Below are 19,881 nucleotides of genomic sequence, written 5' to 3' on the forward strand. Positions count from 1 at the left end.
CTATTCAATGGCTAGATAAGTTCTTTGGTAAAGACCTGTAACTCAGTGAGTCAGTTCTGAAATTGTGATGAGTAGGTGGGTAAGTCTTGGTATTCATGAAGCTTTGTTAGAATGACCTGTAATCCCCTGTGATAAAACAAAGAGATCACTGGACTAAGAGGCCAGCCCTCCCATTTGTCAGCTACATGTCTTTGAATAAATTCCCGAAACTCTCATTAGCCTCAAATTCCTCATCTGTAAAATGGAAATAAAAATGGTTTCCTCAGTCTGTTCCTGAGGGCTGTTGCGAAGATTGAGGAAATAATCTTTACGCAATTTCTTTATGACCTGTAAAGCTCTGCTGATTTGCCACGTTATTACTATGGAATAGATCTTGTAGGTGGACTGGTTCAAGGACCTGTGGAACCACCTCCACAATGATCGATGATGTTAATGAGAGAGGGTAGTCTGGGCCAGTGTAATGTGTTAATTTCCTCACTTTCCCTGTCTGTACAGGTAAGCTAAGCTGTTGCAAGATGTCACTTCTTTGGGCTGTTACCCTGAGCTATATCCCAGGACAGTATAGAAATAATTTACTTATAGACAGCTGACCAAAATGTAGTCAGAGATGACCTTTTTGAAGCCAAAACTCTTAGGCCCTTATTGTGGATTTGGGTGGTTCAAGGAATATAATTGAAAAATAATGCGTCTGGAATCTCAGTGGGTAAAAGATTTATGGCATCGGTTTTGCACTCGTTGTGTTTGTATTTATGTCATGAAATGTGCATATATATATATATATATATACATATATAAATTTTTACAGCATAGACAAATTAGTGTGAAAATTAATTGAAACTATTATTGAAGGTGGATGTATTTCTGTATCCGCTTTAATAGTCTGTACTTACAATCAGCATAACTTTCTTTTTCTTTTTTTCACTTATCTACCCAAGAGAAGGCTGGTTTCCTAGACTTATCATAAGAATGACTAATATACAAGGGAAAACTTTCCTTTTCTAAGAAAATAGTCTATTTCTCTCTAGTCCATTTAGATAAAGAAGTGTGGGAAGGTTTAAGAATAAATTCCCCTTTCTCATGGACAAATGTTCCCCTACTGACACAAGCAGCTCAGAACGGTCTTAATTTGTCTCAAATTCTGTATCAGTTTTGAATAGGGCTGCTAACCCACTAATTTTGCTGTCCATGAGTAGAGGGAAGCTTGTGTGTACACACATGCACACACGCACAATATGCATATACATGTAGAGTATCGATACCCCTGAAACATTGGAAACATTTTAGGAGAGCTCTTTAAATGACCATATGTCAGTTATGCAGCTATAGGTTTTGTGATAACTTTGGTTTAATGTGGCTCATTGGGAATGTAGATGTAATAAATGGAAACTAGTATGCATCAACTAGTTTCATAGAATTGCATATTAATTTTCTTTATAATAGTGTGCATATAACAAGGCTTTCATAATTTTAGAAGAATATATTATGATTAGGCAGTTATTAAAAAGGTTGAATGGCAAGGAGAGTAGTTTAAATTTTAAAAAGGTGTTTAATGATGGTATTTTGGAAGCAAAATTTATATTTATGTCTGATTCACTTTGCAACTCAAGTCTAGAGCTATGAAGATGAAACTCAGCAATTATATAACTAGACATGAATCAGCTTTTCGTGGACAGTTGTTATGTGTGTTTGTGGAAATAAATGGCAGAAGTGTGTAGAAATAGAAACATCTTTTTAATTTTGGATTTTGGGATAAATAGCAAAACTTTGGCTTTGGTATGTATTACCACTGTTCAGCTCTTGGAGAGTATTGATTCAGTTGAGTTGTATTTGTAAATATGCAATGTCAATTGTAGACAGCAACATTATTGATTAAAAAGATTTTTTTTTTAAAACTAGCTATGCATCCGATGGGAGGTACCCTTCCATGCTGCTTCATTTACATTTTCTTAAAGTTTCCTGTCCCTTCCCTTTTGTTATTTTTAATTTAAAATCAAGTAATGACACTGAGAATCAAGAATATATCAAGAGCATTTATAAATATTTCAGTTGCAATAAAGAAATTAAAATGCCAGATAACTTCAAGTCCACACTCACTGATTTTAGATAGTCTATAAATTCAAATCTCACTCAACTTTTTTTTTTCCTTTTAGGGCTGCACTTGCAGCATGTGGAAGTTCCCAGGCTAGGGGTCAAATCAGAGCTGCAGCTACCAGCCTATGCCACAGCCCCAGCAATGCTGGATATGGGCTGCGTCTGTGATCTATGCTGCATCTTGCGGCAATGCCAGATCCTTAACCCAGTGAGCAAGGCCAGGGATTGAACCCACATCCTCATGGATGCCAGTCAGGTTTGTTTATGCTGAACCAAGGGGAACTCCAAATCTCTCTCAACTTTGATTTTGCATCATTACCTTTTAATTATGAAGCACATGACATCTCAATTTTCTCATCTACGAGGGTGGGGAGGGAAGTTATATAAGTATCTATTAGTATGGTTGATGTGAAAATGATACAAAATATAGTAATATGTGTAACAGTACTTTGTAACAATAAAGAACTATGCAAATGATGTTATTACTTTAAAATATGACATTGACATCTTTTTATGTAGAAGCTACTATCAGAATATCTGTTTGCTGATACAGAAATCAAAGGAATTTTCCACTCTTGAAGTTTCATCTTTTTTTGTAGAAATATAACTTTCTTATGAACCTGGAAATTAAGATTCTTTAAATAATGCTGACAAAATAAGCATATCAGTATAATATTTGAAGGAGATTTATAAAAACTTACATTATATTGTTTCTAAATTTTAATGAATATCCAGCACAAAAGATGTGGTAAAAAGTAGCCTGATAGAACTGGTGACTCTACTTAACTCTTAATTGTTTTTAATAACTAGCATACTTCTATTTTGAGGCCATTTGAAGTATTATAGGTATTTTTAGTGATGTTATATAGTTCTTCAAAGGAGATATGTATTTATATCCTGATTTATACACTTGGGCAAAAATAGTAATAACACTTTCAAAATACTGAAGGGAAAACGAGTCACAATAAATATGTTGGATTCTCAAGATAAGGAGATGTACAATTCTCAGAGTTACAGCATTCTGTCTATAAAAATAGTGCAATTGGGATATACTATTTTTGTAAGAAACTAATTAAGTACAACTTTAAAAGTTTCTTCTTCCTCTTCTTTTTTTTAAACTTTGACGTTCCAGTAAACTGTGAGGAGAATGTCCTTCCAATTGCTTTTCCTCTGCTGCAATGTCTAGAAGTGAGAGTATATTCAAATTAAAAGCAGAAAGTCCCTTAAATTCCTTTCAAGAAGTCCATCCTGTAAGTGCCACTCCTAGAAAGACTATGGTTGTTATTACTTTTGGCTGGAATAAGATTGCAAAAGACTTCAAGAGGAAATGGCAGTTGTAATGGGACTTTTCGGTCACCCTTATGTTGTGTTTGTTCCATTTTTTTTTTTTTTTAATCCATTGAAACTTTTTTGTTTGTTTTTTGTTTTACCAACAAGTCCTTGTCTGTAGTAACCTTTGACCATGATAGTTAAGGACACTATGTAATAAGATACCTGTATCCCAAAATTGCAAAAAAAAAATAAATAAAAAAATTTCTGTAATAATGATTACAGCAAACAAGTTAGAATAGGAAGTACATAGGAAGCTAATTATAATTATGTGAAGTGCTTTTTATTGGTGTGAAAATGATACAAAATATGGTAATATGTGTAACAGTACTTTTTAACAATATTCCCTATTATTTTACTTTGATGTTTGCAGTATTTTTGTGCTTTAAACAGACTGGTAAATTTGCTCTTTTAGAAATGAAAACTTAAGACACCTGGGAGATTGATGGATTCAACCTGGCCTCAAAGCCTCTAGGTTGAGCTGTGGCTGAGCTGAGACTCTAAGGCTGGTTCTCTGTTTATTTTCCTGGGTGGCTTGCCATAATCTATATAATATACATTAATTTTTCTATGTTCTAGGTTTCCCCTTTCCCAGCCTCTCGTGGACCAGCGTTGCCAGCTGAAGGAAGGTTGTAAATCTGCATCCCAGCCCATTAGTCCTTCTCCTGATTCCCGTGATGAGTTCACCGGTGCAGCCTGGTCAGTTTGGTTGTTTCTTAAGCTATTAACAGATGTAATATGAAAGATGTTGCTTTGTGTTGCTTCAAACTAAGCAATTTAACTTATGAAAGGACTTTTTATTCTGATGAGGATGTGTGGATATAATGAATTTTGAATTTTGTGTTCTATAGCTAATTCTCTGTTATGTAACCATCTTGCTTTCCAGGCAATTAATTTCATTTGAATTATTATCTGAGCACTGGGCTTTAGTTCTTCTGCTAATGTAACATTTGGATTGAATTTTATGAAGTTATAAATATTTATTAAATATGTTGTAGGCATCTAATTCATATCCATAGTCTTTCTGAGTCTGTGTCTGTATGTTTTAAATTGTGTCATAGGCTTTGGAAATTAGCTTGTGGACTCATTTTCCTCCTCCTTCTCTTTGACACACAGGAAGGATATTTCTCCTCCCTGCCCTTCTTTGCTGCCACTCCTGTTTCCTACATACATGTTTAATTATAATCTCAGCACCTGCTTCCTCTGAGTCCAGTGTAATGTGTGGCTCATGTAGTGTTGTGATAAGCACAGCCAACACCCATTTCTCCAGGAACAGGGTGTCACTTTGGGAACAAACACAATCCAAGTCTTAAAAATGATGGAGTAGTTTCAGATATCGTATGTTAAACATAGAGAAATTTAAAAAGAATTTTCTGTTTGAATCATTGTAGGAGTATTTATTTCTATATATTCTTAAAAAAAAAATCTCTCAGCACGTTGGTATCTTTGAGTTATCCAACTCCTCAGGTTGAAGCTAATGTAATATTTTATTCAGAGTTTATAAAGGGAAATCTTTTGCCAAGATTTTCAGTCAGTGGAGTGCCACACCCAGATCAGCTGCTCTGGAATTCCAATGTCTCATCAACCTTTCCCAGAGCCCCAACAGGCTGCCAGCTTGTATGTTGAATTTGGAACTGAAAGGTTTTTGCGCGTACAACTGTAATTGTTGATTCTAAATGATGTAGTAAAGATATTCCAGAATCTTTCTTCACAATCATGATTTATAATTGGCGTTGTCATCTGAATAAGTACATGAAGAGTTACACAGGCCTCTTATCTCTGAGTCCTTGTAGTGCAGTGTTTCTCAAACTTTAGCATCACTGGGAGGGCTTGTTAAAATCAAGCCCCGTTCTCAAAGTTTTTGATTCAGTAGATCTTAGGTGGGTCCCAGGAATTGTGATACTTATAAGTTTCCCCCCGGTGAGGCTACTGCTGCCTGAGTACTACACTTTGGAAAGCACTGATCTAGCTTGCTAGTCCCGTTCCTTCCTCCACCTCTGCTTGCCTCCATCCCCTCCTCCCTCCACACCCCCACCCTTACAGGTAGCCCTCTGTGCATTACTCATCACAATTATGGTGTATTATTACTGTCCTTTCTATTGAGTTGGACTTAAAATGATGCGTGTGTTTTATATATGCATATATTACATTTAAATATATATTATATATTGATTTGTATATAACTTTAATGTTTCAAAATCACATAATTTAAAAGAGGCATTTAATTTAGAACTACCATAGTCAAACATTTTTTTTTCTTGTGGTAGAATATGTTAGAGTCATTAAAAACATATTACAAGCAATTGGAACAAATTGGCCAAGTATGAATGTGGCAGAAAATTTCCTCCATTTCTAAAGTTACTGTCTAAAATTTATATAGGGGATTGTCTTTAATTGTAAAGGACAGAAACTAGACTTTTATAAAATTGTCCCTGTCCCTTTATTCTCTGCCTTCCTCCCCCATATCCTGTCCACATTGTTTACCTCCCAGTTTTACTTCACAGAAGGGTGGCAGGGCAGATTGAACCATGGGAAAATGGAATTTTTGACAGTGACAGCAACTGTATCCAAGTGAAACATTGGAAATGGCATTTCTATGTAATCGTTAAATGGGTAAAAAGTGCAGATACCCTTGATGGTTGAAGGTTGAAGGATTCAACTATATGGGGAAATTTTGAATCCAAATTATAATTAAACCCAATTTATCATACTTAACTAACTTGTCAATAGTGCAAGTACAGCAATTTCAGTGTCTATATGGTCTTTTTTTAGCATCTTTCTAGGATGTATGGACTTGGACCCACTTATTTTTTTCTTTCCTTTTTAAATTTAAGTATAATTAATGTATAATAATATTTATTTTACAGGTTACAGTATGAGTCACAATTTTTAAAGCTTATACTCCATTTATAGTTATTATAAAACATTGGCTATATTTTCTGTGCTGTATAATATATCCTTGTAGCTTATTTTATACATATTGGTTTGTACCTCTTAACCCCTTAACCCCTATATTGCCCCTTCCCTCTTCCCTCTCCCCACTGGTATCCAACTAGATTGCTCTCTATATCTCTGAGTCTGTTTCTTTTTTGTTACATTCACTAGTTTGTTGGGGTTTTTTTTAGATTCCATGTATCTGTCTTTCTTTGCCTTGTTTCACTTAGCATAATACCCTTCCAGTCCATTCATCTGTTGCATATGGTAGAATTTCACAATGGACCCACTTATTTTTAATGCAAAACATGTAATACCATTAGACACTATCGTAAGTGGTTAGACTTCCAGTTTAACCCATTAAACCCTACTTAAAGATAACTACTTTGCAGTGAATGAATACAGAAAAATTTTGACAGCCTTTGAAAAAGAGAATCAATACAATGTAGTAAGGAATATTTAAAAATTTTGCATGTTTAGAGAAAAGTGGACCAATTTGACAGGAAAACAAACAAGTGAGAAAATTTAATGGAGATACTTGGTGTGAACTATGGGCACCTTAGATTATTTCTCAGAAGGATCAGCATTACTTCTAATTTCATTCTAAAAGTAATGATTTTGGGGAGGCCAGTGTTAGGGTGATTTCACTATTCCTTTTCTAATCTTATGTATGGAACAGAGGGAGGGTAGAAGTGAGATTTTCGTTGCTGAGGTAACTACTTAAGAGATAAAGTATACTGGGCAAGAAAACTATAGAAATGGTGTGTGTGTGTGTGTGTGTGTGTGTGTGTGTATGTGTGTGTGTGTAAAATACATGGTCAGAAGTAACATTTACTGAACTTTGTGAGATAAAGAAGAAAAGGAAAACAGAAGAGTGCATGCATCTAACACTTAAGGGAGAAGAAGGAAACATGATTAAAGAGGATTTGAGGTTAAATAGAAATCTTCTTGTCCATGCAGTGTATGTTGTTGGTATGTAGAAAGTGGCTGTGAAGTCATGTTTCAAGGCGCATATGGAGACAGAGATGTATATGTATAGCTGTGTGTGTATGTATAGCTCAGCTTCTTATGCTCAGGATGATAACAATTTATAGCATTATTTTAAAATACAGAGTTCCTGTATGTAAATGGAATACTTAAGATGGTCAGATACATTGGACTTCTTTTCAAAAACACAAAGTGAAGTAATACCAAAGACTTTGATTAATTCCACATATACCTGACACTGGCTCACAACTAGTAATATTTGACAGTTGCAATCAGCATACACTGACCCTGAGAATGTTGATTTTATAATTTGAAAATGTCCTTTGAGGCTGCTATTTTGATGAGGAAGTTCTTGCTGGCCATGATACTTGTTCAGCTAGAAGAGGGAGTGAGAAATGAGACAGCCACAAAGTGAAGCTCATTTAACTTTAGAGTCATTAAAATTTCCTTATGTACTTTCTTTCCTATGCATGATTCTAGTCTGGTCTGTTGAGAACATCATTTTACAGAGGGTTTTTTGTTTTTTGTTTTTTTTTTTTTTTTTGGTCTTTTTGTCTTTTAGGGCTGCAGTCACAGCATATGGAGGTTTCCAGGCTAGGGAGGGGCATTTGGAACTGTAGCCAACAGTCTACTCCAGAGCCATAGCAACACTGGATCCAAGCAGCATCTGCGACCTACACCACATCTCACAGCAACACTGGAGGCCAAGGATCGAACCCACGTCCTCATGGATGCTAGTCAGGTTTGCTAACTGCTGAGCCATGACAGGAACTCCTACAGCGGTCTTAATCAATTGTGTTTGGGAAGTTTTTATGAATGAAGTCTGAACTGAAGAAAGTCATAGCAAATAGGTCAGGTGGGTAGGAATCCTATATTTATTGTAAGTACAATCTATGATTAGAGACCTGAAATGCATTCTGCATATAAAAAGGAAAACGTTCTGGCCACAGGCATTAAAACATTCTTCTGCTACTATTAGCGTGTATCTTATGGTGCCATGTAAGATGGCACCGGTAAGAAATAACCTAATTGTTTGACTTAAAAAATGATTTTTCTTACATCTCCTTTTAAAAAAAACTACGTAAAGGGAATTAAATCGACCTTGTGCAATAATCATCCATTTATTTTGCTTTTGTTCCACGAGGGGCTCTAAAGAGTTATTATGCACCAGAAAAAGTAGACTTAACATCAATTGCTCCAGAAATTCTTTATAGTCAATGTTTGAAATAGAGTGGGTTTTTTTTTTTTTTTGAAACTTTTCTCTGGGATAGTGTGAAGTCTTATTTTCCCCATGCATTGATCCCATTCTCATGAGAATTTTATCTCAATATTCAACTATAGTTGATATCAAGTACTAAATATTACTGTCTTGATCATGTGTTCAATCAAACAAGAAGTACTGATCTTTGAATATAGAATTCACTGGTTTTTATTTTGATCTTGCTGCCCCAAGAAGGATCTAAGTTAGAGTACTAGGTATTGCTTTTGGACCCTGAGGAGCCTGAATGGAGAGAAGACTATATGGATAAGACTGGCAGCCAGCTGCTGCAATTGAGAGTCATTTATTTATTTATTTATTATTTTATTTTTTTTAATTACTCAACGAATTTATTACATTTATGGCTGTACAATGATCATCACAATCCAATTTTATAGGATTTCCATCCCACACCCCAGAGTCATTCATTTAAATCTTATTAAGCATACATTCTATGTTAGGCAGTGGGGACACAAAGAGTACTAAAAACGTTTCCACCCTTTATGAACAGTATCATTTAGTGGGGGAGACAGAGTAAAGAGTTTTGGCCCATTCACTGTGTTAAGTGTTTTAATAAATATGGGAACAGAAGTTAATTTCTTCTGTACAGCATATAGGTGCCATTTAGTTAATTTTTATCAGGATTGCTAGGTGGCAGAAGAAACGGCTTTTAAGGCTCATCTAAGCTAGAGTTTTCCTAACATATCAGATAATAAAAATTATGTGATGTTCTTGTTAAGAATACAGATTCTAAGACCTCCCCCATTCTCTCTACCCTCCCCCCAAAGACTTAATGCGTAGATCTGGAGGGGATATTAAATAACATATTGCATGTTGCTCTCCACTGTGACTTTTCAAAAGTCTAGAAGTGTTCTTTAATTTGTCTGATAAGTACTAGTGTTCCTCATTGAGACTCTGGAAAAACAAAAAAATACATCATTAAATTCTATCTCAATATAGGTATTTCTCCTGTGAGCTAAGCTGTAACTCAGGTATCTTGCTTTCTGATAAACAAAAAGATAGTGCTGTTGAAAACTAGAGGAGGTAATACTTTTCAGGAAAATTGTAGGGCTTTATGTGTATTCTCTGCTAATAAACCATCCTGATTTTATGTGGATTTGAACCAAAGAGATTCTTAATAAATAGAGTACATTTTTTTTTCCCTTAGAACAAATTTCTAACTAATTTAACCCAGGTCATATTTGTAGTATGGTCCCAAAATTATAGAAAACATGATTTGTGCCTGGATGTTTTTAAGAGTAAATGAATTAGGCTGCATCAACCCTAGAATGATTCCAGTATGACTTTTAATTTTGATGAATCTAATTTATGTAATTTAATTTTGATGAATAGGCAACCAAAGGAATTTTACAAACATAGAGCACAGTAGATGTGATGCCCCCTGAAATTACATAAGGCTCTGGCCTTGTGGATTCTTCACTGAGTTTGAATGGTAGAGTTACGATAGCTGTATGGCCAAGTCCTATAACATTAGTTTTCAAAGCCCAATGCAAAAAAAAAAAAAAAAAAGCTAATTTCTCCTTTTTTCGCCATTGTGGGAACACTTATAACAACTATTCCACCCACTGAGTGAGAGGACCTAGCTATTTATATAAGCTAAAGTTTTGTGGCAAGATCTTCTATTCATTTCCTTTTCTTTTTTCTTCAGCAAATCTTGGGCAAAAATTCATTGAGTTTTTCCTTCATGCCTCTGTTTTGCTGAACAGCTGAATTCTCTTACAGAAATGTAGAGTAGATTTAACTAATGATCAAAAAGTTCTTTGAAATAAAAATTGTTATGGAAATGCTAAGTAGTATAAACAATTTGAGGGCAAACATTAATAAAAGCTTCACTGCACGCATTTTTAAAGAGGACTAATAAAAGCTTTACGGTTCAATTAATACAGCACAACATTGGGTTTTCTAGAAGCATATGGGACCCAGAAGGCCTGCCCCTGTTTTTAAAATTTACAAACTCTTTAATGATTCACCACTTTTACTCCAGTGCATTACCCACTGTGGTGCCATTTAGTCATTAAGCAGGAAACTAAAACCAGGACAAAGCTACAAACAAATATCACAGTGTCCAAGTGAGTATTTTTTCTTCAATTTGTCCGTAGTATGTTACTGTAAAAAATGAATGGTAAAAGAATTATAGTTATAAGACAGATCAAGTAGGTTACAGTTTCCCTGGATGAGTAATCAGTTGACTTTTTAATGAAATGCAGGTCAAATATTATTTCATTAAGCTCTATGTAACTAAAATATTTTCTAGCTCCCAGCTAATTATCTGTTTCAAGTAGTGTTCAAGAAAAATATTTTAAGATAATGAAATAAATTAGTCCCTTGAAGTTTGGTGTAACAGAATATGATCACAGAGTATAGTATTGGTTGGAAATACTGCATGCTAAATTTATTAAATATTGTTTTAGATTTTTTATTACTATAACTTCACAGTTAAGTGATTCATCCTTTTTCTTTTGCTAAATCTAAACTTCTCAACTAGATATTCAAGTCTCAAAGATATACCAGAAAGAGCATTTTATTCATTTTCCAGTTCCTGAGAGACAGTGCTTTAAAAGAGAGATACAAACCTTTTCCCAAAATGTTCAATTTAACTTTACTTTGTACATTTATTTGTTCTCAGCTTTGCTTTTAACAATTAGTTTTTGTGCGTATTTCAGTTTATATGTTTCTCATTGTGTTCATTATTGTAGCACTAATTCAAACAGAAAAGGTTAGTTCTGGCTCACATAAATAAAAACTAAAAAGGTTTTCCTAAATGGTAGGCTGTTCTTTTTCTAATGACTATTCAGAGCCCCAGACAGCTTCTATTCTGTGACTCATAATTCTTCAGCTCATAGATTCTAAGGTCAATGTGCATCCCTACATCAAGCGGAAGAGAAATGGAAGAAGTGGATTATGTTCAAAAAGTTTCCATAGCCATAGTTCTTCTACTCACATTTCATTGGGTAGAATTTAGTCACATGGTCGTAAGTAACTATAAAGGATGCTGGGAAATGTAGTCCAGCAGGACTCCAGGAAGAGGACAAAAAAGGTTTTGTGAATATCTGGCCAGTCCCTACCACATTTATCTTAAACATTTACCTGGGAGCACAAATATGGTACTTCTTGCAAGAGGTGGAAGATTTCCTAATGTACTCTTCATTAAACCAATTATTACAGAGTTAAATAAGATTCCTTTAGAGAGATAGAAGAATATTATAGTCAGGGCATGTCCATTTATGTATATTTTCTAAGAGTTGCTTAATGAAGCCTTTCTTTAGAATTATGCTAAATCATAAAAGTCTGTCTGTTAGAAAATTCAGGTTCTTGTTGTTAGTGGAACTCCCCATAAAATGGGAATAATATGTATAATGTAGAATATTGTGTGTTCTTAACTAGTGTATAAAAGTCATGTCAGTGACAGCTGAAGACTGCAAAAAAAAAAATCATATCCACTTTATCTGAATGTATAGTTGCATGCATACTGAGGAAAAGTAATATCCACAATATCTTATGTCTGCTTTTTATTGTATATTGGAGTCACACTTTTAAACATCTTCATAGTTTTAAATATGATCATGAAAATCTAGGCCAGATAAGCAATGGATGATAGATACTTCTTTTATACTGATCTTTTCATGAATGCAGTTGTAAAATAATGCTAGGCTTTTTGAAGATCCATAAGCAAAATTTTGGTACTTCTGAAAAATGCACATGGGCAGTTTTTTGTTTATAGCAGTATGCGGAGCTTTATAGAGTTTTTGTTTTTATTTTTTGTTTTTTCCTCTGTGTACTTTGGGGTTGGCTTTTCAGAGTACCAAAATTGTGTGTATGCATGTATATGTGCCCATGTGTGATTGTGTTGCAATACTACAATAGCTTTCAGGGAATACAGAGGTATGTAGGACCATATAAGCGCCACTAATATATTTTACTTTCTTTGATTCTCTCTGTATTTCTTAATTTTTATCTTTCATCTTTTGAGAATATCAGTATATAAGCAGTCTTCTCTGTTTATGATTTATTGCTTCCAATTTGTCGTACAGTTAGAAAGCAAAAAATTATGCTAAATAAAATTGTTTAGTAAGATAAGAATAAGTTCTGTATGTTCTGAGGAAATGTGCAAAGGTGTCTTTTATGACCAAAATACATGTTTGTTTTTTCTTACATATTGTAATTATACTTTGACTGTTTCCCTAGCCCTTTTATTTTCTTGGTTCTTTCTGTCTTGCTATATAGATCAACAAAATTCTGTTTCCAATACATGAAGCATTGTTGAAGGTTTGATTTTGTCATGCTTATCCTTGCAAATTATGATCAATACATTCTATCAATGTATGCTCCATATGTTAGTTTATGTTACTTCAGAGGCACTTTAATACTCAAAATGAAAGACTCCTTACTAAATTATTGTAAGTTTTTCTTTAAAATCTTGTTTGATTAACAGGAAATAGAAAACTCTGGGGTAGCCTGTGAAATTGTTTGAAGTCTTTTTTCATGATAACTTTCTGGCATTTGATTATATAAGGCTCTTTCCTTTTATGATAGATGCTTGCTCGTCAGACAGCACTGCATAATTAACCTTTACTTCCAGACTCTTCCAAGAAAACTTTCTCTTCATTATTGATATTACAGCTACACTGGCGACTGGCTGAGCTGGGAAATTTCCTCTGCAGTTGGAATTTGCCCTAATAATTTTGCCCTCCTTGGAATTCTTTGAGTCCTGAGCGAAGGCAGGTAGTCATAGCTACACATATGTGGGCACTCATCTTTTATCTTTCACTCTCAGAGGAAATTGTTCTTCAGAAAGAAATGCTGAAATGACAATGAAACATATTGTTAATAAGAAAAACTGCTTATGAGGTTTGGACTCTCTCAAATTGTGAGCATATTTAATAAAAGCTTGTGGTACCTCCTGGGTCTATTGTTACTAAAAAGGCTACTTGATTACCTTACTTATGTTTTTCTGATCTTGAGTGCTTTCTGGAGATCTAAGACTGCTGTACATATTGGAAAAATCAGAACATTATCTTGAACCTCTCTTTTAAAAATCTATATCTGATAGGAAAAAATATGGCAAGTAATTGTAGTGTTTGGTTTGTCACTGGGACCCCAGATGTCTTCCCAGTGTGTTCATAGGTGTGGATATTTTGGAAATATTACTGTCTTTAGGGCATACTGTTGTAATATATTATTAACACAGTGATTGTGAAGTAATTCTTTCTGAAGCCCTATCTCCCCTCATTATATCTTTTATTAAATAAGTATTTATGAGAGATATTTTTAACCACTTTAAGAAAATAAGAGCACATGGATATGAAAATTATTTTTGCATTGTCTTTATGTTATTTTTGATTGTATCTGTATCTTTGTGTCTATAATTTGATGATTGATTTTTTAATGGAGAATTAGATGTATCTTATTTTGGTTTTATGTTTAAATTGAAATAATAAATTAGAAAACAGATTTTAAAGGTAATACTATTTCAGTGAAAGGATCTACAAATTAGTAGGAAAAGTCAGGAAGCCAATTATAGAAAGAGGAAAAATAATATATACCATAACTTGTGTTAGGTAATGTGTGCTATTCAATCTCTGAATTTTAATGAAACATGTCAAAGTAGAGTTCATTTTCCCTTCTGTTGGGAGAATTGATAATCCGCTTACCCATCTGCCTTCCTACATTTCTGAGTTTTCTTTCTTTATTTTGCTTTTATCCTGCTTAACTCCAAAAAGGATTTGGGATCTATATAATAAGTTTTAAAAAATAAAAATACATGAAAAAAAGAAAGGAAATTAAGGAAGGAAAATCAGATGAACATGTTTAGTACATATACTAAGATTCTGTGAAGTTGCTAGAGGAATGGATTTGGCTTTGAGCTTCCTGGTAGCAAGTCTGTTTTCTTCTCTGAGGTTACTCTTTCTTCAGCCTAAATCTGATCAAGTCATTGTCCTCTTTAAAAAATGTTAGGGTAATAAAAATGATTAAAAAATAAAATAAAATAGACAAAAAAAATAATAATAAAAAAGTTAGTGAATTCCATCATGGTTCAGTGGAAACCAACCTGACTAGTATCCGTGAGGATACAGATTTGCTCTCCGGCCTTGCTCAGTGGGTTAAGGATCTGACGTTGCTATGAGCTGTGGTGTAGGTTGCAGATGTGGCTTGGATCCCAGGTTGCTGTGGTTGTGGAATTCCATATGCCGCAGGTTCAGCCCTAAAAAGAAAAAAAAAAAAGTCAGTGGCTGCCCATCACCTCTACTTGAGGTATATCTGCACCCTTTCCAGGTTTGTCTTCCTTTTTTTCTTCAATGAACCAGGAACTCTGTTCTGGTCACCACATGGAGCTGTGTGCCTTCTATAGGGCCTGCTTTCTTGCCTGCAGACCTTTTAAGTGCACCTTACTCATTGCTGGGTGTGCCTTCCCCCGATCCCTGTACCTTCTACCTGTCCAGGTCTTGGATAATGTCTTTTTTTTTAGATCCAAAGGCGTGGCGCATGGAAGTTCCTAGGCTAGTGGTTGAATGGAGCTGTAGCTGCCAGCCAACACCACAGCCACAGCAACGGCAGATCCAAGCTGTGTCTATAACCTATACCACAGCTTGTGGCAATGCAGGATCCTTAACACACTGAGCAAGGCCAGGTATCAAACCCACAGCCTCATGGAAACTAGTTGAGTTTGTTTCCACTGAGCCACAAGGGGAACTCCAGTAATGTCTTTATTTATCATTCAAGACATGACTCCATTTCTATTGTGTGAGACCTCCTGGGTGAACCTGAGCTCCTCTGACATCTGTTACCTCTGTTGATTATGGAACTTATCTTCTGATACTGGGAGTTGTCTTAGTAATGGCTTGGTAATAAAACAAGCTTTGGAGAGCAAGGAACATCTTTCTGATTTTTTTTTTTTGATATAAAATAGAGCAATGGGCTGTTTTACTCCTAGCTGCTTGCTTAGTTAACCAATATGCTGCCTAACATGTAAAAGGAGCCAGATAAGTGAGGAAGAAAGGGCACTTTGAGGGGACGCTGATGATAGTAGTGCTATCTGCAAGAGTGGGGAAGCTGTTGAAAATATGTGAGCAAAACCAAGCTGCTTGATCTTGGGAAAATCATATCCCTTCCCTTTGTTTCTTCACACGTGCTCATTTGTTGATTTTCTGTTCTTTTCACTTCTTCTGAATGACAGTTTCGAGATGCTCTTTTGCCTCTATTTAGTGCTACCCTTTGAAGTTTTTTTTCTCTTTCTAGGGTGTCTTGTCTGTCCTTGAGTAATAAACATTGCAATAGGGTGCTTATCGTTGGCAAGACTTGCAGCCACATGCAGAGTTCTCTAAATGGGAAGTCTCTAAATTTGGACTGGCTTTAGCTAGCACAGTGGTAGAAACAGACCTACAGCCTTTTTACTTTTAGTACCTTGGAGCTCTCCCTGTTGCAACACTTTTGAGCTACCTCCTTCCCTATAAAAAATACACACCATAGTTAAGAATAGAACAAAGAGTAAAATAGATTTTGAATTGTGATTTAGCAGGAAATTGTTTTAAGTCAGTGTAGAGCTCATTAGTCCAATGTCCTTTAAACTTTAAAAAATTAATGCAGTTTTTGCATACTATATTATTAAAACAGTAACCTTTTGTGTACTAGGTATTTGAAGACCTTCTGTAAAATATGTAACAAGGCAAAATAGCTGGTTTAAAACTTATGACTTTGTGATTGATATGTTTTCAACTCCTCTTATTTAAAATGATGAACTTGTAACCATTTTGCTTTAATAGTTGAAGTCTTCATAAAGATTAAATTAGGATCCTAAACTTTCTGTGTGTCCATTAAAGATATGTTTTTGCAGCTTGATATTTGATGGACAGAGTGACCTCTTACTTTGGTATATATATCTAGTCACACAGATACAGGTTCCTTTATATCTGCCAAGGATGTTAATATTTCTAAAGATCATGAAAAGAACAGATGTGGACCAAGCAAGCACTGTATGTCTTTCATTCACAGCTCTCTGGGGAACCTCTTTAGGTAGGTTTTTGTTTGTCACACACGTAACAAGTATGTCTTTACCCTGAATGATGCAATGATCCAGCCTCCTGTGGGGTAACTTCCACTGACAATAACGCCATACCCATTAGTTGATTGCAAACTCCCTGAAACCATAGGGAATTGCCCCAGTCTAAATGAGTGGCTAATTCTTAAACTACAAGGTAAACCTGAGGTCCTTAGGGAGTAGAAACATGTGAAGGTTGGATTGTTTATTTTGCCCTATATAACTGTAGGATCATTAAGGAAATGTTTACATCCTGTTGTGGTCATACGCTCTTAACCAATGTATGAGGTGAAGAGGTTTGATCTTTTTGGTTCTACTTCCTGTATATTTCTTAACATTCTTTACCCACCCACCACCACTCCTATGAAAAAAAGTTATCACACTCATCAGGCCTAAATAAACCCATGTATCTTGCTTTGCATACTTTGTTATCTTATCTGTTAATGTGAAATTATACAGAAGCATATTTGAACTTATTAGTAAAAGCTCAGAGACTTAAAACATAAGCTCTGGAAAACAAGTGTTACCTGTCATCTCTCTGTTATTCATTAAATCTCACTTTGTTTCAGTTTCCTTATTTGGAAAATATATAATGAATTTGTTATATTGGTACATAAAAGGTATAATTATAAAAATAGTAAAGGATCTCAAGTTCTTTTAGAAATATTACACATAAATTTCTAATTTTTTCTCAACTGGAACTTAAAACTATCCTTTTGTGAATGTCTCTATAAACTCTGATGTCTATAGATCTCACTGATGAGGAAGACCATCATTTCCAGGCTCTATCACAGTTTTTAGTTTTGTCTCTGTCTCAAGTTTGTCCACTTTTGAGCAAATGGAATTATGCCTTTCCTCTTTCTTACTATATGCTAGCTCCCTGATCCATACCCCAATAGTGAAAGATTTTGTTGCCTTGCTTCACCTACTTGTTGTATTTTTATACCATTTGCAATGCCAACATTTGCTGTGAGTACCTTCCCTCTGCCTCTCCTGCCCTCAATCCCTATCGACATTTGCTGTTGTACATTGATTACATGTGGTTTCATAAAAACATTTGACCTGAATATGTTTTTGTAACTGATAACTAACAACATTGTCTTGTCATTTTTGTCATTTTTTTTAGTCAAATTAGATATGCTGCTGATGAAATTGATGAGGGATTTATCATTTTTATAGTTTCCATTCTGTGGCCATAGATGAGGTTATATTTGGTACTCAGATTTAGATCAAACAGTTAGAGGACTCTGTGGGCTTTATAATAGGTAGCAGGCAGCATAGTAAAATGGGAAGAGTAAGAATACCTGAAGGAGTCAGGAAATCTCTGTTAGAAACTCAGTTCTGCACTAACTGGGGGCTTTCGAAAAGTTGTTTTACCTCTTTGGTTAGGTTTTCCATCTTGTGTTAGTTTCCTGTGGCTGTTGTAATTACCACAAACTTCACGGCTTAGGATAACAGAAATGTATTCTCTTATAGTTCCAGAGTCACAAGTCTAAAATCAGTTTCACTGGGCTGAAATCAAGGTGTTGGCAGGGTTGCACTCCCTCCAGAGGCTCTAGGGAGAGAATGTGTTCTTGTCTCTTCCAGTTTCTGGTGGCTGCCATCCTTTCTTAGTCTGTGGTTGCATCACTCCAGGCTCTGCCTCCAAGGTCACACTGCCTTCTCCTCTTTTTTTTTTTTTTTTTTTGTATCAAGTATAGTTGATTTATATTGTTGTGCCAGTTTCCACTGTACAGCAAAGTGATCCAGGCATACATAAATATACATTCCCTTTCTTATATTATCTTCCATTATGATCTATCCCAGGAGATTACATATAGTTCTCTGTGCTGTACAGCAGGACCTCATTGCTTACCCATTCTAAGTGTAATAGTCTGTATCTACTAACCTCAAGTTCCCATCCATTCCACTCCCTCCCCTTTCCCCTTGGCAACTAGAAGTCTATTCTCTGTGTATGTGAATCTGTTTCTGTTTTGTAGACCTGTTCATTTGAGCCATAATATAGATTCCACATATAAGTGCTATCATATGGTATTTGTCTTTCTCTTTCTGATTTACTTAGTATTCAGAATTGCTGTTTGCGTCCATGTTGCTACAGATGGCATTATTTCTTTTTCTTTAAAGGCGGAGTAGTATTCCATTGTATATACGTACCATATCTTTTTTTTTTTTTTGTCTTTTTAGCTATTTCTTCGGCCGCTACTGCGGCATATGGAGGTTCCCAGGCTAGGGGTTGAATCGGAGCTGTAGCCACCGGCCTACGCCAGAGCCACAGCAACACGGGATCCGAGCCGCATCTGCAGCCTACACCACAGCTCACGGCAATGCCGGATCCTTAACCCACTGAGCAAGGGCAGGGACCGAACCCGCAACCTCATGGTTCCTGGTCGGATTTGTTAACCACTGCACCACGACGGGAACTCCGTACCTTATCTTCTTAATCCATTCATCTGTCATTGGACATTTAGGTTGTTTCCCTGTCATGGATATTGTGAATTATGCTGCTATGAGCGTAGAGTACAGGTATCTTTTTTTTTTTCTATTTCTTTGGGCCGCTCCCGCGGCATATGGAGGTTCCCAGGCTAGGGGTCGAATCGGAGCTGTAGCCACTGGCCTACACCAGAGCCACAGCAACGCGGGATCCGAGCCGCGTCTGCAACCTACACCCCAGCTCACTGCAACGCCGGATCGGTAACCCACTGAGCAAGGGCAGGGACCGAACCCGCAATATCATGGTTCCTAGTCGGATTCGTTAACCACTGCGCCACGACGGGAACTCCTACAGGTATCTTTTTGAATGAAAGTTTTGTTTGGATAAATGCCCAGGAGTAGGACTGATGGATTATATGGTAGTTTTATATTTAGTTTTCTGAGAAACCTCCATGCTGTTCTACATAGTAGTTATAACAATTTACATACCCACCAAGAGTGTAGGGAACTTCTCCTCTTCTACATGTATCAAATCTCTCATTGCCTCTCTGTTATAATGATACATATGATTAATCTCTTCATCTCAAAATCTTTAATCACATCTGCAAAGTACTTCTGTGCCATATGAGGTAACAGTCGTAGGTTCCAGGGATAGAGATGTGTGGATATCTTTTGGGGGGATCATTATTCAGCCTACCAAACAACTGAAATAGTTTCTGAAGTCATGACGGTTTGTAATGTGTATTTATGTCTTTGTTCATTCATCTACCTATTTATTAAACTTTTATTTCATGCC

The 19,881-nt window shown here is 35.6% G+C and overlaps 1 protein-coding gene across 1 annotated transcript in view; it reads left to right on the forward strand.

Moving 5' to 3' along the window:
* HDAC9 (histone deacetylase 9) overlaps positions 1-19,881 on the forward strand; it is a 959,143-nt gene that overhangs the window by 73,763 nt on the left and 865,499 nt on the right. Inside the window, exon 2 of the mRNA XM_047752014.1 lies at positions 4,000-4,119. Within this exon, the coding sequence (XP_047607970.1) occupies positions 4,098-4,119 (22 nt within the window). The 5' untranslated portion in view covers positions 4,000-4,097. The remainder of the gene's footprint in view (positions 1-3,999; positions 4,120-19,881) is intronic.

The sequence above is a fragment of the Phacochoerus africanus genome, chromosome 11, assembly GCF_016906955.1.
Source record: "Phacochoerus africanus isolate WHEZ1 chromosome 11, ROS_Pafr_v1, whole genome shotgun sequence".
In the NCBI taxonomy this organism is placed as follows: domain Eukaryota; kingdom Metazoa; phylum Chordata; class Mammalia; order Artiodactyla; family Suidae; genus Phacochoerus; species Phacochoerus africanus.